Source organism: Neolamprologus brichardi, chromosome 11, assembly GCF_056152115.1.
Source record: "Neolamprologus brichardi isolate AB-2024 chromosome 11, ASM5615211v1, whole genome shotgun sequence".
In the NCBI taxonomy this organism is placed as follows: domain Eukaryota; kingdom Metazoa; phylum Chordata; class Actinopteri; order Cichliformes; family Cichlidae; genus Neolamprologus; species Neolamprologus brichardi.
In genome coordinates this window covers 14,779,788-14,802,651 of record NC_142114.1, presented here as the reverse complement: position 1 = coordinate 14,802,651, position 22,864 = coordinate 14,779,788, and the positions used below count along the sequence as shown (strand labels likewise).

The 22,864-nt window shown below is 40.9% G+C and overlaps 1 protein-coding gene across 1 annotated transcript; it reads left to right on the top strand.

Annotated features, from left to right (window-relative positions):
* Nucleotides 1–12,916: 12,916 nt before the first annotated feature.
* On the top strand, nucleotides 12,917–22,344 carry LOC102799540 (transcriptional repressor scratch 1-like). Its single transcript, XM_006801340.2, has 2 exons — nucleotides 12,917–13,879; nucleotides 17,765–22,344. Exons 1-2 carry the CDS (start codon nucleotides 13,765–13,767, stop codon nucleotides 18,490–18,492), a joined length of 843 nt encoding a protein of 280 aa, XP_006801403.1. The 5' UTR covers nucleotides 12,917–13,764; the 3' UTR covers nucleotides 18,493–22,344.
* The last annotated feature ends 520 nt before the right edge of the window (nucleotides 22,345–22,864 follow it).

Sequence of the window (22,864 nt, the reverse complement as noted above, 5' to 3'; positions counted from 1 at the left end):
CATTCTTTTCTTTTTAGCCATTCTTTTGTTCATTTGCTGCTGTGCTCAGGAACATTTTCCTGTTGCGTGATTCAATTCCTATAGAACTTTAGCTGTCGGACAGATGGCCTCACATGTGACTTTTTGGTACACACAGGGGTCCAAGGTTGACTCAGTGAGTGCAAGGTGCCCAGGTCTTGTGGCTGCAAAACAAACCCCATTCTTCACCCCTCCACCACTGTGCTGGCAGCTGGTATGAGATGTTTGTGCTGATATACTATGTTTCCTGTGTATTGTAACCAATAAGCTCTAAAGGACATTGTTCCAAAAGCCTTGTGGCTTGTTCAGATGCAACTTTGCAAACCTAAGCTGTGCTGCAATGATACTTTTAGAGAGAAGAGACTGTCCTGGTAACCCTTTAGACATTTTCTAACTGCACTGTCGTGAACTTTTAACATTTGTCATAAGGCCTTAATAATCTGAGATGTAAGGCTTGGGTTTTCTGCAGTTTCTCTGAGCATTGCACTATCTGACCTTGCAGCAAATTTGCTGTGATGTCCACTCCTGAGATAACTTGGCATCTTCTTTGAGTGTTTTCCTTTCTTCATGTATAATGACAAACTTGAAGTTGTTTGGAAATGAATTTAAACCCCTTCCCAGATTGATGGATAAAAACAATTGCTTCTTTAATATCATTGTTGATGTTTTTTCTTCATGGCAGCCTATTAACACACACCAGAATGATCCAGAGCTGACATGTAAAAAATAGAATTTGGGCATTTTTGGGTGGTTTGTACACATCTGGCAAAAGATTGTCGGGAAGTCACTGCTCCAAGCTGTTGTATGAAGAAATAGAGAGACTGATTTAAAATTAATTCACCAATATTTTGCTGTGTACTTTTTTTTTGGTAATATATCTCAAACAATTGAAATAGAAAGTGTTAATTAGTGAGATTTAAAAACTGGTGGGTGTATGGAAGACAGAGCCAGGATAGCTGATTCCCATTGGTCACAGTCCTAATGTAAGGCTAAGGTAATGCTTTCTATCACTGGCACTGATCTCCTCATCTTAGTCCCAGGAAGAATGTGAATAAGCCTCCTAAAATGTCAAAGTCCTTTAAAACACTTCAGGAAAATTGGTTTGCATTGAGTTAGTCTTGACACAAATGACCACTGGCAAATGATAGAGTTTTAATTTGTCTCTGCAGGTTCCTGGCATTTATGCATGAAATGTTACAGAGGATAGGGACGTCTTGGCAGGAGACAGTGCATCTTCAAAGAGATGCAACAGAAAAAGAAAGAAATGTGTAAACACAAACCAAATATGACAAGAAGGTAATAAATAGAGAAGTTGGCAAACAGTTGTGTGAGACAAAGAGAAGATGATGGAACAAATCCAGGTGATATTTTTATTTGTGTCTCTGAGTCTTCCGTTAACGCAGATACGTGAGCAGAGGCACAAAAAGCTGACTGAAAAAGAACAGGTATAAACACAGAGAAAGCTGTAGCTGATTATCAGTGTGTAATGACAGATGAGAAGAGATGCAATTAGAATGAGCCATATGGAAGATCATATGGTCATTTTATAATTAGCAGTATTTTAAAATAGCGCAGTGACTTGCATACAACAAGACAAGAGAAAGTGCTGGTTGATTCACAAATAACTTTTTAAAATGAGTGTTTTGAATCACTTGATACATATTGCAGGAAGTGGATTTAAATAGGAAACCTCTTCAGTCCAGGATCTGGTCATAGTGATAATCATGGTTATTATTTAGTGAGTTCTCAAATAGATTCAGTGTCAAATACAGTAGTCCAACCCACCAGGAGACATCTGACTTTTCATTTCTGTGTGCCTAACCTTGCAGGTTCAGCTCTGACAAGTTTTTCCATGCTGGTCTTCTTAATTTATTGTACATATTCCATTGCCAGCTATAGCTGAGGGCATGTTTAAACTAAAAAAAAATAAGAACCTAATCTAGAAAGCTCCAGTGTTAATTATGAGTGTCCTGGGCCAAATAAATGCAGCATTAATCCAACATGTTTTTTGATAGTAGCAGGAGCTCTTAGAGAAAACCCCATAGGCACCCAGGACCCACTTGCTGTGAAGCAACATTTAATTTACTTATTTTACCTATTTTCCTAGTTATTATAAGTCTCTAAAGTGCAAAGTGAGGAAAACACTAGTGAAAAGAAAAATAATCCATTATTTATCCTATCATGTCTATGATATTTTAACTGTATATGACATATTTGTGGTTATTATTAGGATCACAGTCAAAACAATGGCAGAGACAAAAAGGAAATAACATAATTAATGTTAATACTTTATGGCCGTAATATTTTCCTTTTAGTCATAAACCTGATTGATTAAATTAGCCTTAAAAAGAAGCTGTTAGTAGAGCAAAATTTAACAAATGAATCACCTTTGTTTATACTAATACGTTCATCTTTTCTAAAAGGTACAGTCAATAATTTTGAAAAATCTATTTAGTAGAAAAAAAGAATAACTTGTGTGTAATTACATCTTCCAGCAATCTAATGCATTCTCACAAATTTAGAAGTAATCCATTAATAATACGTAGGAGCTGGTGCCGGTTTGTGGTTTGGGCCATGTTGTCCCTCTATCTTAAATACTGTGGCTGAATACAATGGATATATTTAATCATGTTTTACACACATAGTTTGAGATGAGAATCTGAAGGCATTTGCATGCTGTGGAGGTAAATTTTAATTTGAGTCAGCAGCTTCAGATTATATATAAAGGAACACACCTGTGTTTTGTCATCTGAGGAGTCCCCTTCACCAAAGAAGGGAAAATGCAAAGAAAAAAACAAGTAATGTAAATGACCTTTGTGGTAGGATGCACAAGAATCGTTGCGCTCAAGGATCGTCCAAGAATAAAAACAGCGGAAAGGAAAGGAACAGACTGATAACTTTATCGCGTGCATAAAATAGATATTGACAAATTTACCTGTGGGGGACATGAGAAACAGGTGATCAGTCACATTATATATTATTGCAAAACTCAGTATATTGAAAAATGTTTTAAATGTTTTGAGGTTGCAATAATATTGAATAATGATAATATGAAACTTGACTCATATCAAGTTCTTCCTTCCCACTGTCGCCAGTGCTTGCTCAAAGCAGATCGTGTGATTGTTGGAGTTTTCGGTCTATTATTGCAGAGTCTTAACCTTACAATATAAAGCGCCTTGAGGTGACTGTTGTTGTGATGCCGTATAAATAAAACTGAAAAGAAAAAAATGTAAATAATTCAAGTCACTGGGGCATGAAAGCTGCGATGGCATTGTGACTCCTTTCAGTGAACACTTCCCCCCCGGATAGTTTGTATTATTCAGTCCTTCTGCTTAAACCTAAACATAATCTACTTCCAACAGTCTGGCTTCTTTGTGTTGCGGAGCTCCTGCATACTTGTGATCCTTAAAAGGTCACCGCTACACAAAACGCACTACAGAGGCGACATTTTCACATGACACTCTGCAAACACTGGGAGAAACCCTGGAGACAGACCTCACCGCCTGTGTCCCAGAATTAGAAACAGTCAAGTCTTCACTCACCTGTATCGTTCACCTTCTCGTAGCTTTCCCCACTATATTTATGCAAATGCAATTCCTTTCACATTTCTCGGCTGTCACGTCTGTTCACAACCTTCCCGACATTGCACCTACAGAGGTTTATTTGACTGTACATCATGCTTTTGTGTTGTGAAACAAGCATTAAATCCACAGTCACGTTACATGTGGTGACACAGAGTTTGGTGGCACCTCAGAGGGCTAGTCTGCTGTAACAGAAAATAGGCAGGGGCACTTTTGTAAAATAAATAGATAAAAAAAACAACAACATGTAATGGGTTCATTCAAAGTTCATTTGTTCATAATAGAAGTGCGTTTGTAAACCGTTTGGCCTTTGGGGGCAAATAAAGTTGATTTAGCGGTATTGACAAAACATTGCAAGATTCGAGTCGTAGTTTGCTGGAATAGTTATGTGCTGTCCTGCTGATGGAACATCAGGCGGCTGCTGAAGCTCCAGCCTCAAGCGAACATTCACGCTGGGCATGTGCGAGTGTGTGCGTGAGCAGGGGTTTGTGCTGTGCACGTGCCCTTCAGGGTGCTTATGTGTATCTGTAATCAGGATAGCACATATGTGTGTGTGAGCGAGTGTTTGCTTCTGAGACAGATTGCTTGTGTGTGAGATGGGGTTGGAAAAAAAGCAGAAGCAATAGTGGTGTAGATGGAACAAAGGGATGAAACCCCTGATAATATTGGAAACACTCTGAGAGGTGGAGGAGGAGGAGACCAGAAGGGAGCAAGAGCAGTGAGCCTGTGTAGCCACTGAGGGGTTATCTGGCTCCTTTTGATGATTTTGAAATAAGAAACATATTCGCTCCATGTTACCGCCAGCACTGAGCGCTGTTCATACTGCACTCTTCAGAGCCATGATTAGAAGACTTTATAAAGAGCGTTTTAACAAACAGAACAAAGTTTGTCAGTGGGGTGGTTAAACTTGAAGACCAAAATCTGGAACCATTTACTCCAGTCAGTGTTTGTTCCTTGTTTGGTTAGAAAAAGTTGTGAGGTCATGTGGACAATCATGCAAGCTGGGATGCTTCATTATGACAAATAAAATATATTTAAAAGAATAACCGTGCAGTGCAGGTTTTTTTTTTTTCCTATTTTTTGTGTTTTGAATCTGTGTGTGTGGTCCTATGAGTTATTGAAAAAAAAACCCCTCTTCAATCTGCTGATGCACAATTTGTCAATCTTGTATCACTTTCCAGAGATTTTAGGGAGACTCTAGGACTCTCTGGTACTTCCTGAGCCACCATTGGGTGTGCAGCTCTTGCAGGCTGCAGAGCTTGCACCCAGTTATGTGCTGTCCCACATGCTCTGCTTTCTACAAGATTTAAAGTCCTTGCTGATGTGGTTGAGGCATGTGGTGAAGCAGCCTGTCAGAAGGTTCACTTGAGGTCCACTGGGATTTGAAGCCTTAGGCTGAAGGGCTTGAGGGTTCAGTGGTGCTGTCGGGCCTTTTAATCGACAGTATTTCCGTGACTGGTTTGTATCAGGTTCATGTGGATGTGGATTCCAGGTTATTTGGAATTGTCCTCACTTTCCAACACTGTGCTGCTTGGGCTGTTCCCAAGCAGTTATTATTTATTGAACATTAGTCTGAAGCTGTGTTTTTGCTCACTTAGTCCAGTTAAACTCTTCTGTTCTCCTGGGGAAACACCAGTCCCACTTGCATCTTTTTAGAGCTTTCTATTCATTTGAGAAGAATCGCCTGCTCTGGCTGAAAACAATGCTGGGCTTAAGGACGGTTAAACGCCCAGAAAAGGTCAAGTAATAATTCTCTGCAGCTTCATCGCCCTGAAATGTACACGTAGTGATCTAAATACTGATTATAGCGGCTTTAGAGATCAAAATGTATTTCTTTGAAACTCGTCTTTATTCCCAGTTACTCTTGGAGCTATGGACAGATCTGCCTCAGTGTGACACAAATTGTTGTCTGCATAGCTTTGTAGTCATGTGATCAAGTCCTGGAACAAACAAAAACCTAAAAACATCAACCTGATGCTGCAGCGACTGCCTTTGTACTGTACATGAATGCAAGCTAAATAAGTAATGCCGGTTTCAAAGCCAGAGCTTGCATTTGCATACACTGCTGAGACTGTGTGTGGGTCTACTGGTATCATTTCACTTCCAAATTTTTTGATTACTTCCTTGATTGGCTCGATCTTGCTTAAGAGGTGCACACAGCCAGGATGGACACAAACTAAAGGTAATGTGAAACAGGTCACACATCCTCTGATTTTTTGTCAAAGCTCCCACGTGAAGTCGTTTGCTGCAGAGGAAGGATGTAGCACAAAACCCTGGCACTGACACTATTCCATTTCATTGTTGTATCTGGTTTCAGGCTCCTTGTTTCAAAAACATCGAAGAAATGGGGCAATCTGTAAAATAAATAAAACTGTTACCTGGAACGTTGTCATAACTGTTTTACTTAAGATATCACTCTGTCTCTCATCCCTTCTCCCATTTTTCCTTTCCTTCCTGCCACCCCGTGTTTCCGAAATATGTATCTCTTTATCACAGGTGACATCGCCGAATAGGCCTGTCTGAAGGAGGTAATGATTTTTTTTTTTGTTCTTATTTCTGCGTTGAGAGGGATCAGAGTAGTGCTGGTTATCAGGCCATTTATTACCCTGCCAGCTCGCCACTCAGCTGTCTGGGTAAATGCAATCTCTCCTGATTCACACAATTACCCCAAGATAGAGAGAGGAAGAGAAATATCTCTCACAGTAGCATTGTGGGTCAGAAGGAGTTTAGGGAAATACACAGAAAGGCTACCCGAGTGCTTTTTCAACCGAGCAAGCAGTCTGTGTCTGAACAAGAGTTGTTTGTTTGGAGAATACGTGTACTGTTTGTCTCCTGCAACGGAAATAAATGTCAGAAGCATTCATCTCCACTCTGCTGAGTGTGAAATCTTCTGTTATCACTTCATTACATACACAATCCAACTGCATTAAACAGTTTTACGAGAGCTCATTGATCCTATATAGTTTTCCAGATTTATTTATGAAATGAAGCTTCTTGTTAGCTTTGGAGAGCTGGCGAGACCAAAAGACTGAAGAAGAATTGATTTATACATTTGAACGCAATCACAGTTTCTGTCACGAGAAGAACAAAAATATTAATTTGAATGAAAACTGATTGAATGTTGATGCTGATGCACTTTTGCTTTTTAAATCAATAAAGTGGTATGATGATTTTCTACTTTATTGCTCCACTATTTCTCTAGTTTCCTCACATATGCACTCATCAGCCACTGGGTTAGGTTTTCAATCAGCCAGTGACATGGCAGCAAGTCAGTGCATTTATGCACTGTAGGCATGGTCCAGATGACCTGCTGAAGGTCAAACTGAGCATTGGAATGGGGAAGAAAAGTGATTAAGGTTAATCTAAATGTGGCACATTTGTTGGTGACTGACAGGCTGATGCAACCCGTTACCGATAGTGTGTCCATTTCATGCTTTGCCTCTCCAAAGCATGAACAGAACAGAAGCTGCAGTAACAGAGGGAGATATTTTATTCAAAATTAGATTATTTTCATGTATGATACAGTCTCCAAATCTCAACCAATATAGGACCTTTGGGTTGTGGTGGAACAGCAGATTCATATCAAGGATGCGCAGCTGACAAATAAGCATCAGCTTTGTGATGTTATCGTGTCAATATAGACCAAACCCTCTGAGGAATGTTTCCAGCACCTTGTTGAATCTGTGACATGAAGAATTAAAGCAGTTCAGAAAGCAACAGTGGTAGAAAGGTGTACCTAAGAAAGTGGCCATTAAATGTAATCTACACAGTGGGAGTAACGTGTTTTGCTTAAGAACACCTCGACATAGGATTTCACTACCAACCCTGAATATTAATGGACAAAGTCCTGAACCACAAAATACAATGACTGATTTATTGTTATTGTCTATTTGGTTTATATTTTTCAACCATAGCATTGATCCTCTTTCTCGTATAGTAATAATGTGATATTTTATGGAGATAACATGTACGCTCAAATTCTCGGCATGAGTTAGATAGAAAAATCAATACCCCTAATGTGTTCATACGTTCAGTATTAACTTAGAGCCAGCAGACAGCTATTTAACACATAGACTTAAAGGGGAAACAGCTCTGTCGAAATGTAATAAAATCTGCCTACCAGCACCTCTATAGATGATTAGTGAACATATTATATTTGGTTTCCTTCAGAAACCCAGAGTGTAATAGGTTGTGATTTTTCAGGGGCTATGTGAGATAAATCTGGCAACCTAACAGTGACACAGGCAAGTGGAGCCACTAAAGCGGTAATCCTGCATGCAACCTGTGCTACGGCTTGTAGCTTTTACACTATTATTTGGATTCAAATGACACAAACAGGACATAAATTGTTAATTACTGAGTTGCTGAAAGGCAGATGTCAGTACTTTGCAACGAGCAAGGATAATTGTTTTATCCTGTTTGAAGTCACTGACAGAGTCACTCTTGGCATGAAAAGTGTTTAATAAATATAGAATGATCCCTTTTTATTGGAATCAACTGATCATAGTTATGTATAGTGAATTAGAGTGATACTGTCTGATATTTAACCCACCCTGTGCAACCCACAGATATGATCTCTTTATCTTTTCAAGCTGAGATGAATCATAAATCAAATGAAATCATCTCAACCATAAAAAAATGTATCTCCTCTCCTCTCCTCTCCTCTCCTCTCCTCTCCTCTCCTCTCCTCTCCTCTCCTCTCCTCTCCTCTCCTCTCCTCTCCTCTCCTCTCCTCTCCTCTCCTCTCCTCCGTTTTGGGACACTCTATCCTGTGCTAATGTACACTGCATTCTGTTTCACCAGTACAGTGGGAGTCATCAAAAACTGCAAAGAAACAGGCCACATTTCTCCCCTAGCCCAGCACTTTTGCGTGTCTGCAAGTGTGCATGTGTGTATGTATGTGTGTGCGTATGTGTGTGCCTGATGAGAAGAACTGCTCAGCAATATTTAGCGTTACTGCGACAGAACAGCTTTAGGACGGAACAGAGACTCACCTTCAGGAAAGACGAAATAAGAGGCAAAAAGAGACAGAGAGTGGGAAAGAGGCAGAAATGTGATTTTTGACACTTGAAATATTTTGTTTTAAGTCAGAAAAAAAACCCACCCAAACCACATGATAACAATAAAATTATAACACAAATAATAAGTTAAATGTAATGCTGATACACTAAGTGATACTGAAAAATGCTTAAATACTGCAGATGTGTAGTCACACAGGGGTGAGATATGATAATGAGAGATACATCTGAAAAAATTAGGTCTGTTTATACAATGATGGAAAACAAGTGGACCTGCACATGCTGCCTGCCTGTCGCATGGCTGCCTGTACACCCACCTACATCCACCTACACACATCCTCACTCAAAATGTACACAGAGCAGATGGGCAGCGTCTCTGTGTTTGGTGTACAACACAGGTGTCGTCCTTTGACGTGGCACCGCGGCAATTAAAATGCACCGGACATCTATCACGACTAACCTCAGGCCTGACACGCACACACACACACACACACACACACACACACACACACACACACACACACACACACACACACACACGTTAAGCCAGTTTTTTTCTCTTTGCTCAAGATCCAAATGAAAGAATTTGCTTTAACAGGGTTTACAGTGTGCACACACACAGAAAAACAGGGGGAAATGGAAGAAAATGTTACCTTAACAGTGGATGGATCACTCTTTACGTAACAACAATACTGCCTCATTTTCTATTTTTAGTTTAAAACAAAAATATATAGAAGGTCCTTTTCTCTGGCACTATGAATCATTATCAGTCTTATAATGTAAAACAAACATCATGGCATGATTACAACAGGAGTGAGTGCACCCCTGAGCAATATTCGTTACATGTTACGTGATTCAAAGTCGTATCGGCTCCAAATACCTGTCTAATTTCAGAATTGAAGAGCACAGTTTTCCTTTAAAGTAAAAAAATATTTCATTTTCTTTAAAAAATGCTTAAGGAAAACTATATTGTTAAACAAGTGGAAACCCAACACAGTGAAACTAATTACACCTGTGATTAAAAAAAAATCAGTGAAACAAAAAGGAGATGATGGTGTCTGTATCTCTGCACTGTGCCTCTACATCGAAGAGAATTAGCAGAGGAATTGAAAAATCCAACCGCAAGACTTCACAAAAATGGAAAAAGGTTACAAGAAGATCAATGAGCCTCTAAAACCCCTCCCCAAAAATCAGTGGTGCTCAGCTCCAGCGACAATCAGGAGGTATACAAGTAGCCATAGCGCCAGTGGCTGTCCATGGACTACTGCACAGTCCGGCTCTTTGCACAACCGTTATCAGTGGAAGTCAGAGTCTCTGTGACAGCTCGGACAGTGTGAAGGACATTGCATAATGTCAGCCTCTGTGGATGCTGGTGGAGAAAAATACCTAAAACAAATGCTTTGGGTGCTCTTTGACAGAAACTACAAGGTTAAACTTTACTAAAACAGTAATGCAGTCACAGGAAGGAGGCAAGGGAGCTCCCCTTAAATTATGAGGAGTGTAATCACTTCTATTTCGACTGCAATAATAAATAAGACACACGAAAGTACACATTTTACACCATTCAAACATTTCAAACAGTATGTACACACACACACACACACACACACACACACACACACACATATATATATATATATATATATATATATATATATATATATATATATATTCCTCACAAATTAAAAACCTCCCTAAAAATAAAGTATGGCGCTGTTAGCGAAGTGTGAGGATGACAGCAGACAGAGAACACCCAGAGCTTTCCACATTTGGCTACAGTTCACACTCATGTACTTTGCAGTGAAATATCTTTAGAAATTACTCTCACTTCCTGGGTCTGATACAGACACAATGAGTGACGCCTAGCATGCTTTGGCATTTGAATTAAGAGTAAAACTAATTTTCAATATGCCGAATGTCAACTAATACTTAATCTAAACACAGGAAGCACTTTAAACCTTTATGCATGAGTCTGAAGTGTGCCTGTGTGTACTAAGATCTGTTTCAGTGCATCGGATGTGTGTGTGTGTGTGTCTTATTAGTCCATATGTGTTTGTCAGCGTGTGTATGTGTGTGTACCCACATATCCACTAGTGATGATGAAATACATTGTTAATGTCGTGGGTTATTTTAGTCGACTGACAGTTGTTGTAGAGGGTGTTGTGTGTTGTGTGTTCATGTGTGAGGCCAGTTGCGTGTGTATGTGTGTGTGTGTGTGTGAGTTTGTGTGTTTAATTGGACCTCCCTGAGCCAGTCTCCAGGTGACGGAACTCATCTGCTCTTTCCCTGATTAAGGACAACAGATGGACACACACACACACACACACACACACACACACACACACACACACACACACACACACACACACACACACAATCCACAGAATGCTTTCACAGTCATGATTTATCATCAAAAAATACTGAACACACAGACTGCACTGGTCACATGGGCTGTAATCAATATAAGGTGCACATACATAGAAGTCACACCAAACCACCTTGAACTTCTGCACACTTGTTTTTGCTCACATGACTCCTCCGGTCCCTAGATATCCATCCACTGAGCTCAAACAAGCTCTTATCATTACTGCAAACAAAGAAAATAAAACCCTCCTTCTCCAAATCTGCCTCTCTAACTTGACATCGGTGTGCTGTCCTTCTCCATCTGTCTGTCTGACAGAGATTATGAGTTAATTTACTTCAAAAGAAAGATTGAAGATTAAAAAAAGTCTTAGTCAAGGATGATCCTCATAGCTAAATATATATATATATATATATATATATATATATATATATATATATATATATATATATATACGACAAAAATCCCTTTTGTTACGTTTCTGTCATTAGACATAAATAGTCTAAATCTTTAATATTTATCTGGCGAATAATTTTTCCTCACATGTTGATATTCCTCAAATAAAATAGTTTTGGACCTGAGAACCAGAACAGTACTATTAATCTAATAATGACAATGCGATAATGCAATATTTTTCTCTGAATGAGAAAGAGATGATTGAACACACATTAAAGCATTTATTAAGAAAGTGATGTGTTTATTTAAATTTTAATTAATACCTTTGAAGCTAAATGTTTTTACCCTCAAATTTCCCACAAATTTTGGTTTAGGTGAAACCAAGTTTATGCAGACCGTATTATAACCTCTAACACCAGTTATTAAAAGGACAAACTGGTGATCTTTAAGTGTGTTCTCTCTGGATCTGACTTATCCACTGAGCTCCCTCTAACCTGTAACAGATGTTTATCAACTTTCCAGCTGTTCACAAACTTAAAGCAACACTTTACCTTCAATCTTAGACATTTGCACTTGCATTTAGGCCCAAAGCAACACAGCAGTGTGTAATTATTGTGTCAGCCCATGCAAAGCCACATTTTAGATCATGCATGACACTCAAATTTAAAACACTGGACTACCTAATTGAAATGATGACTTTCCCCTCTTCCACTTCACAGTGAAATAACTTAAATTAATCTCATACTCATGGAACATGAAAAGTCTGAATACATGTGATCCATTCATCTTAAAAGATCGCTGTTGTTATTACATAATATCGACATCTTGCAGGAAAAGTTTTCAGTGAACCCGGTGTGACCCTGGAGCTGACAGTACTCTACCTTCAGCCACTGTAAAACACTCCATTTGGTCTGCAACCATTTGCCTTCGGGGCGACATTAATGATAATTAGTAGGCTCTCAGCACGCTAGTTAATATTCCGCCGTAAAATCCATGTGATGGGAAAGGAAAGTGAGAGAGAGAAAGAAAAGATACAATATGCTCAAATGTAGGGGGAGACCCCAAAAAACGAAAGTACATGGACTGCTAGGAATCATGCACAATGGGTCAATATTTAAAATTCGTGTTACACGCCGCGATAGCGCAATCAAATCGATGAGCTTAAAAAACCATAACAATAATTTTCAGTCTTATCTCCTCAAAACATGGCGTCTCTCTCTCTCTCTCTCTCTCTCTCTCACACACACACACACACACACACACACACACACACACACACACAAATGAAGAGAAGGGGAGAAAGGAGAATGAAAGACAGAGAAAGAAGGGGGGGGGGGGGGGGTGATAACAGCTTCAATAAATCATCCGGGCCAGTCGTCGCTCCCCGGGGATGTGGGATGGATTAAATTAAGCACTCCTTCTACTCGTGCGTCTATCCATCCCCCCCATCTCTCTCTCTCTCTCTCTCTCTCTCTCTCTCACTGCGCCGTATAAATGCCAACAGCTGATCGCGAGACGGCACACTCACGGGAACACCTCGCGGAAGCTGCAAAGAGAGAGACGAGGGGAAGAGAGAGAGAGAGAGAGAGAGGGATACAGAGAGGAGAGAAAGGGGGGGATGCTGTTGATGTATCCGTCCGCAGGGAGTCTTACTGTGATTTCTTTCTTTTTTTTCCCTTACCGGCCTGAGTGGTCGTCATCAGGTGGAATAAAGGACTAATTTCTCTGGCAAAGAGGGGAGGACGAGGTGTCCGACCGTTTTTTTTCTCTTACTGAAAAGCTTCCAAAAATTATCCTTCAATTTTCCCTCTTGTTTTCTTCGCATCCCTCCCTCCCTCCTCCTCCTCCTCCTCCTCTCCCTGCTCCATCTCCTCTTCCTCTTCTTTAAAGAGGCCCGAGCGCGTTGCGGGGTGTCTTCCATCGCCTGTTTCGTTTATTTATTTATTTATCTCCCCTGACTGCTCGCGAGCCCTCTGTCCCCTGGTCTGCAGCCTTCCCGCGAGCTCAAAAGAGCACGAGGCAACCCCTTCGCCTCCCCCGTACCCCCTCCCCGCGCCTCGGAGGGAGCTGTCCGGTGCTGAAGTTGCATTTCTTTCCTCCTGTGCGCGAGGACTAAACGGGGCGGACAGACGACAGCGAGAGAGACCGAAGCAGAAGAGGAAGAACACACAAGCGCTTGTTGATCGTCAACTCTTTCACCGGATCAATTCAAGGCTCGCGCTTTCTCCCCAATCTGAAGACAATCTTCCCCCGGGCCGCCGGTCTGATTGGTGTGTCACGGGCGAATCACCACGCTGGCCTGCCTGTCGGCGATCGGCTGTGTTTGCGAGTGTGTGTCGTTGTGTTTGTGAGTGCGTGTGTGCGCGCAGCTTGTCGGTGTCTCACCACCATGCCAAGGTCTTTCCTGGTAAAAAAGGTGAAACTGGATGATTTCTCCACCGGGGCGGATCTGGAGAACGCCTACCGGCACAGGACAGACCTCAGCCTGCGGCTACATGACAAAGGTAGGTCATGCAGCCTACACAGCGCGCACTAACAGGTGTCTCGGAAGAAAATCGATTTCACAGAGGAGGAGGTTGGCGAAGGTGGGAACATGTTTCCGAAATAAGACTGAGACTTCAACAGGATTTACCTGTTGTGCCTTAAAGGGATTCCCTCCTGTGATTGGTCGTTAAAAATTGACCCTGGGGCTTGATACACCGGTGCACATTCCTGCCAAACAATAACTATAAAATCTAAGCGTGAACTCAGAGTGTATCAGCACAGCATTTCCTTTTTTCTTCACCTTTTATCTTGCGTAGCATCATCTAACATCAATAACCTCTGAAACTTATTGCAGAGTGGCTGACTACCTGTGGGGTGATGTGGGTGTAATCAAGGCAGATAATTACAAAACATCAGACAGCATAGAGTTACCACACGCTTGTTACTTTTCTCACGGGTAATAAAAGCTTCAAAGCCCTCCACTAATCAGCGCATTGAAAAATATCAAAGTGGAGCAAAGCGTTATCAATAGCACAGACTGTGAAAGAATTGCTCGCTGCTTCACTTATGCAAAAGAGCTCAGACAGTAAAACACCGAAGACCTGTCAATCTCATAAAACTATGCACTCTGATAACTGGATGTTACCACACCGCACAGTCTAAGACTTTATTTACCGGGGTACATAAGTTACATTATCCTCGGTCGAAGCGTTTGGGCTCAACTCTAGGAGTTGAGCTGCCGCCGAAGCGAAAAGGTCACTTGTGAAATCAACTAAATCAAGCGCATCGCATGTTTCATCGATTCTGGCTTATACCCAGCGGGGTCTTTCTCTCCCTTCGCAGTGTAAGTAAGCTTAAAGGAGACAGAAACGGGACAGTGGTTATTCATATTGAGCTCACTTTCACTTGGTTTTAGTCGAAACCCTTTGCGGTTATGTTTCGGCAAGCTCGGGGTGATGTTTGAGATGCACAAGAGCTGCCTCCCATGTAGCTCTGAGTTTGCAGAAAATAATCTGATGGAACACCGTGGTTATCTCCTGATAAGTGTGTGTGTGTGTGTGTGTGTGTGTGTGTGTGTGTGTGTGTGTGTGTGTGGTGTGTGTCTGTGTGTCTGTGTGTGTGTAAAAGCTGCATAATGGTCTTCTGACATATGTCTTCACCTTCGCCTGCAGGTGAAGCATCGTTTTAACATCCTTTATATAACAGCGTTGTCTTGTAAAACACTCTAACAGGTTTTTAGTGTTTCCCTGAAACATTGCTTTCTTCTTTGCATATAAAACGAGTCTCATCTCAGGCTCATCTTTCGACGTTGTGCGTGGCCCTTCCCCCTCGTGCTCTGTACAGGTGTGCCTGTCCCAGTTTTGCAGTGTTGGCAGATTTCTGCACTGTGGCTATGACGCTGTAACTGTTGAATGTGGATGCATTTCTTCTCTTATACCATTTTCAGACGTTTCTTTAGCCATATGAGGGTGACTTTTGTAATTATCCCGAAAAGACTCAAAATGATTGGCTGTTTTGTGCTCCTCCAAAGCTGCAAACTTCCGCACAACCTGCAACTATGTGCGTCACATTTTACAGGGGGAAGAAAAGAAAGAGAGCGATGCCTCTGCCCGTGTAGACCGCATGACTCCCGTCCCAGTGTCATCCACAGGCTAACATGTGCGTCCCATGCGCGGACCTGTCTGTGATTCTCAGCACGCAAGCTGTCAGCGATGTATTTATGACGTCGAAGTTAACAAGCCCTGCTAGGTCTCACACGCCATCGGCCGCCTGTTCAGCCTGTCCCGGCCACCTTTTGTCTCCATCCCTAACATGCGATGTTAACAGCTTAATGCAGCTTCTACATGGCTCGGAGCAGAGTCAGCACACAGCAGAACGCAGTGTTGGGAACAACCTTCTGCTCGAACGAACCGGCTTTGGAATAATTTATGTCCCGCCCTGAGTGAATGATGTGACGGGACGTTGTAGTGGATGTTACATGGCTGTGATCATACGTGGAGAGATAGAATATGTGCGTCACATGGAGCTTGTTGCTTGTTCATTACCGAGACCACATAAGTAATGAGCAGGTGTTCCAAAACCTGTGGTCATTATTTCGTGCTTTCATCATAATAACAGCCTCTCAAAAACATTGATTAGTTGGATCTTATCTTATAGGTTAGTTATTGTTCCAGTTCATTTTTACACTCTATTATGTGTTGAACCTAATGTGTTTCTATTGATAGTTTTTGTTGGAGCAGCTTGATATAAGCTCAGCTAATATTGCCACTATTAGCTTGTCTTCAGGGACAATTAAGGATGAATTGGAGCTATTAACTTATCCAACCTGTCGATCCATATTAAAAATATAAACAGCAGTGTACAACAAGTGCATATTTACGCTTAAATCTAAAAATGTATGACCCATTTGGTTATATATAGTGCTGGTTAGTACACATTAAAGAAATACATATGTATTATTTTCCACATAAAATTTGAATGAGCGTTATTTTTCTCCAAAAATGCACCAATCATCAGGGAACAGGAGCATAAGCTGACTGTGCTGTGTGTCCCTGTACAGCTTTTGAATGGATTCCTGTAATTAAAGCCTGTCCTCCAAGTCATCAGCTCCACAGATTTGTGAAACAAAGAAAAGAAACACCACATCACAAGCCGGTACTGCAGGCCTGCCGTCATCGTGCCCCTGACACGCACTGCACTGGATCTGTCCGTGGTGCTGATGCTCATTTTCACACGCTAAATCAGCTCTCTCGAGTTCAGGGTCAGCTTGTGTGCATTTACCATTTACAGAAGAAGTGTCTTGACTGCAGCCTTTGATGGCTAAGGGAAATGTATTGCTGAATTATCCCTGAACAAACCCTAACCCTGCAGACCCTTTCAATACACCGCTAAGGTCCACAGTTATGCAGGCAAGTGACTAACGCTCAGTATTTTAAAATGTCTATTCACATTTTTTTTACGTGCAGCTCCTGTTGCTGCTGATCTGCTGTTTGTGAGCTGATTACGAAGACTGTCATATCTGTAAGACAAATGCAGGGATCTGACTTGGACACAGATGTGGCAGTATCATGGTGGGGTGCTCACTCACATTTGAAAAGCCTCTTAAAATCTATATCTCTACATTTAGAGTGAGATGAGGAATAGATCTTACTGTTGCCTTATGTTTCACATACTTTGGTGCCATATGTGGTTTTATTTAAAAGGAAATTCAAATTGGTTTTTCATCAAATATAATACAGTAACACCTGTCATGTCACTGTTTTTTTTGTCATTGTTGCTCATAACACTTGGTGGAGGCTTTCTTGTGTTTCTACAGTAACATGTCAGCAACAAGTTACTGGTGGGATGAACCAGCTGTTTGAAATATTTATCCCATCTCTATGTCTTTATTATAAACATAAATGCACTCGAGTGGGAAGAAGATTCAGGGGAAAACATCACACAGCTGTGTAAAGCCAGCTGTATATCCCAAATGGCATATTATAATAGTTTGCATCAGTGAGTAAGCGCTTATTTAATTCCACCAATTCAGATTGTGTAATTCTGGTCAGCGTACTGAATCTCTGTCATTACTGTATCTGTACTGAAAGATAAGCTTGTCTAGCAGGCTACAGCAGTTTAATGCTAATCTGGACTTATTCATGTGTTTCCTGCAGTTTTCTCCACGTGCAGGAATTAATGCCCTTCACATTTCCTGTTGGTATGGATCTCTCTGTGATCATAGAACATGTTTTGCCACCTTAATCTTAACATAGCAGTTTCTTTACTACCTATCAAGTTATGTCAATAGGGGCATCAGTAACTAATGTTTTGGTCAAGTCCTGTACACCACTAAATTTCCATACCATGTTAAGATGAGCTCTCTTTTCAATATGCTAATACTGTTGTCTGTTTTCCATTAACAGCTGGTTACATCAGTGACTACATCAGCCCTGTTGTGTACGATGGTGAGAGTGACAGTGGCATCAAGGTCCCCTCTCCTGATCCTCTCTACGACGGTATCCACAGTGACTATGGGGCTCCCGACTCTGAGTCTCCTGACAGCCCTGGCTCAGAACTCACGGATGGTTATATCAATGGAGACGCTGCAGTGAGCGAGGGTTACACAGTCGATGCCTTCTTCATCACCGATGGCCGCTCGAAGAGGAAAGCTCTCAGCAGCCCCAGGACCATCCAGAGGCACACCTGTAACGAGTGCGGCAAAACCTATGCCACGTCTTCCAACTTGAGCCGGCATAAACAAACGCATCGCTCGCTGGACAGCAAGCTGGCAAAGAAATGCCCGACCTGCGGGAAGGTGTACGTGTCCATGCCCGCCATGGCCATGCACCTGCTCACTCATGACCTCAAGCACAAGTGCGATGTGTGCGGAAAGGCGTTCAGCCGACCTTGGCTTTTACAGGGCCACATGCGCTCGCACACAGGGGAGAAACCGTTTGGGTGCGCCCACTGCGGGAAGGCCTTCGCAGATCGCTCGAACCTGCGCGCTCACATGCAGACCCACTCGGCCTTCAAACACTTCAAGTGCAAACGCTGCAACAAGACCTTCGCGCTCAAGAGTTACCTGAACAAGCACTATGAGTCTGCCTGCTTCAAAGGCCCCTTCTCTCCTCTCGGCCCCCTAGATGCATGACCCCCCATATAGATCAAACGAGACAAAACTGCAGACGTGAATTACAATTACCCTTACGGACTTAACTGCAGACACAAACAATATATTTTTGGGTCAGAATATGACCTTGCTTTCCCTCCTCACCCCTCCTCACCGGCCCTCCGCCCCCTCCCCCACCTCGCCTCCCTTGGAGCCTATTCATGATAATGAATATGATGAAGATAGCACAATTTTTTCTCCTTGAGATTTGCCCACTTAAGGATTTAACTGATCGACGCATGCACTTCCTCAAAAAAAACAAAACAAAAACAAAACTCTTCACGTCCTCTTCCTCTGTCCATTGAGGATGGAGACATTAATACTGACTTCCTCCTGGCTTCTAGATACAGTATGACTCCGTATATTTTGGAAAAAGGGATGACGATGAGGATGACGACAAAGACAATAGTAAGCCTATAGCTACTAGTTTCCTCCCTGCACTCAAATGCAGTGAAAGTTTTTTCATTCTGATTTTGTTTCTTTTTTGGAAGAATTATAGTAATAATAATAGTAATAATAATGATAATAATGCTCTGCTGCACCAAGTGACCATATTCTCTCCACTACTGAGGTCAAAATACTATTTATTTATTTATTGATTGATTTGTTTTGACATTTTTTTCTTTTTTATGTGTTTATACTTGATTTGATAACAATGAAAAGTGTTGCCATTTATTTGTTGCACTTTAATTTCTGTATATGTATGTAGGATATTTGCCAACCTCTTTTTACCACTACAGGCCAAAGCATATGTCACTTTTTTGAGTACTATTTTTTCCTATTATGTTGTTAATACCTTTTTTCTTATTAACGTTATTGCATGCAAAAAAAAAAAAAGAAAAAAATTATGAAAACCTATGCCAACATCATAAAAAGCTTATGATTTTTGCCAAAATCCTATAGCTAGAACCCGAGGGCAATATTATTATTTTTTTCTCTTGGAGCCTCCATAGGACTCTTTAAAAGCAATAATCACTTAATGCATGGTATTTTATGATGAAGTTATGAAGTATTACCTACTACTGTATAGCAGTTTAAAAATCAGGTATGTTTTACTTCACCTATAGTCATAAACAGAAAAAATACTAATATTACAGACATCAGGGAACATGCCAATGTAGTGTTAGAGTATCAAAAAGAAAAGTCCTGTCTTTCCTCTCTTGTTATGCACTGCCTGCCTCTTAGTGAGTAGAACTAATGTAGGATGTAGACTAGAGAGGCTGGGATCAGCTGCCTGCTGGGTGAGAGGCCTATTGTAGGATAACTACTGTATGACCCTGACTGCCCTGCTCTGCAATAGCTCTAGTGATTCAATTGTTAACAAAAACAAACAAGGCCTTACTTTGGCTCCGGCCTTTTCATTATACTTAGATTGGATAATTGGCCATACATCAAAATTCAATGGTTTATGAGATGGCAAAATGACACTTAAATGTGTTTAAACAGTATTTCCTGTCACAGTCGGCCAAGTTTAATAACACCAATTTTATCTTTATGTTAAGGTTAAAATAGCAATCAGATTGGATAAATATGCAATAAGATATTCATCACCCTTAATTGACAGCTAGCATATATGACATGCAGCTGCTATCTGTTAACAACAAAGTTTAGTTGAAGTTTAGCTGAAGTTGAACCAAAGTCGACTTCAGTGCAATTACTCATCTGCTCTTCCAGTTCGCTTCCAACCCATAAAGCGTGCTTTCTTAAACCACAGGAACAGCATGCACTTTAGCTTGATGGTCTGATTGCAGCTTAGCTACAACTGTTGTAGATACACCAGACTGAGTCCTGATTATTCTGCAGTAGGCCCCACTCACCCCTACTGGGCCAACTGAAGGGTAACTCTAAGATTGAGAAACCTACGGACAGGCTAACTTTAATCAACCCCGACCCCATGGAAGATTTAACCTTTAATCTAGGTGGTCAAAACCAGTGTTGCTGAACCCAGTTCTCTGCAGCTCAGAAACCTTTTCTACAGATTCATGGAGCTTCCCAGGAGACAGACTGAGGACACACAGATTTGCACAGGAAAATGTTCGTGTGTTCATCATAAAATGCAGCACGTCGACATCGTAATCTCGCATAGAAACATAAACACGGGTGCACAGATGCATGGGTGCACGTCCTCACATGTGAGCACACGGTGCCTGCTGACGAGCCATTTGGGGTGACTAAACTTTTGTGTACAGTGAAGCTTGAGCGATTAAAAAAAATAGAACAGGTTTAATATTCAGATGTGAATCATTAACAAACAAAGCTTTTTGTAATTGCAGTGCTTCCTCAGACACTCAGTGTAAGTCCGGACTGGCTGGTACTGAACACAGTTTATAAGGGCACACGGACAAAAGGACAGCATGGCTATGTGGATGCATTAGCTAAACAAATTTTTATCTCAGAGATGAATGATCAAAGGCAGCCACGGTTGACAATTTTATAAAGTCAAAAAGTCTACAGTTTGTGATAAATGCTTTGCCGCACAATAACACAATACAATACAATTATATTTTACAAAGAAACCTTTTTTAAAGGCAATATAAAGGAAGCACTTCTGTTGTGACTGAGGGAATCAGTGTGTGAGTCAGCAAATTGTAGGTCTTATCTCCTTTCCTGATGTATGAACTAGATTTGAGCTGCAATTACTTGAATTGTATCAGATGATTAGTCATAGCGCTCCAGTCTGTTATGGTCGAGCACTTTTGCCTTTTTATGTATGATTTTGGCCAAAACACCCAACAACAGTTATAAATACAAAATAGGCGAACAGCTGCAAAAACAGTTTTAAAAGCACGATTGCGATTCCCTTTACGCAAAGAGAACAAAAGCATCACCTTTATTTTTCTACACACGTTTCTCAGACACTGATAGTAGACGTAAGAATAGGACAAAAAAGGGTGAAAGTATCATCTCTGCAGTTTCTCTAACTGTTTACTTATCCCAAATTGTATCATTGTCTCTTAAAACTCTGGTTGAAACTTTGCACTGAAGTCTAAATGTATTAGGGCTAAAGTGGACGTGTGGCTGTTAAGTGGTTTTTAAAGGAGAAAGGATTCGTTTTGAGTCTGTTTGTCTGTGTGTCTGTCTCTGGCCAAGCTCCTGGTCTGGCCTCTTTAAGCACTTCCATTTTAGTCATCTCCACCCTAAAGAAAGTAGCACAATGAAACTAACTAGAATTCAGGTAGAGAAGAATTAAAAACCTTGTACTAGCTTGACCTCTCTTCTTTTTTGTATTTTCAAGTTAAAGAATGGTAATAAACCTAAATAATCATTTATTGCAAGAGGGTTTGTAAAGAATCCTTTGGATTGAGACATTTTTACTGCTGTATAGTGATATCTGACACACCTTACCTCAGGAGGGTTGGATCTCTGTTGCAGAGTGAGGACCTCCTGGGTTTTTTTGAGCCAGTATTCAGACAATGTAAGCACAATGAACACAAAGCATTTTGTGGCACTTCATAATAAAGAATAATCTTAACGAACCAAGGCAATTTGTTGTAGTCTGTGTCATGTCTTAAGAAAAAAGTATTTCCTACTATCCAAGATAATAGAAATCAAGAAGTAATTTGACCTGCAGGTAATGGACACTGTGTCAATTGATTTAGTTATTAAAATTCCTGTTAGCTTTTTTTTCTTCTTCAGTTCATGCTGTTGCAGTGAGTTTGCCTTTTAAGTCAAAAGAGGGCTCAGTTCATTTGCATAGAAAAACACTTGCTCTGATTAAACAGCCCATACTTTGCATTAGCTTTGTCAATATTGTATGTTTAGACAGGCACTGGGCTAACATTAAACTCAAAGCTGACTTGATGGTTAAATATGTTCACCGTGATAACTCTGTATTAGGACATTAAACACTTGTTAAGTAGGGGAATGTTGGACTTTTTTTTTTCCAGTAAGGCATTTGTTAATAACCTTATTGGATAAATCTAAGTCAAAGATTTAACAGTGAGTAGACCCCTGAGGGAACAGAAAAAGCATGGATTTATAGACCTACAGTCCTAAATGTTTGAGACAGTAGTCTAGTCACTTTTCATCCCTAAAAAGTACTATGTGTGCTACTTTAACTCAAAGCTTTTGCAACGTAAACTGCAAATGTGACAACGCTGTTTTCATGTGCCGTGCTATGCCAGAATGAATCACATCACTTCCTCCCCTCAGCTTGTTTCATTCACGCTGGAAAAAATGCAAAAAACCCAGTCTGATTGTTTTATATTACATCTCTTTCTCTGATGATGGACAACACATTAAGCTAAACTACAGTACAGCTGCAGCTGTAAGTCTACTCCACTGTATCAATCATGTGGTAGCTCATCCTTAAGTGAAGTAACAGTTCAGCCCTGATGTTTGCTCCTAGTAAGCA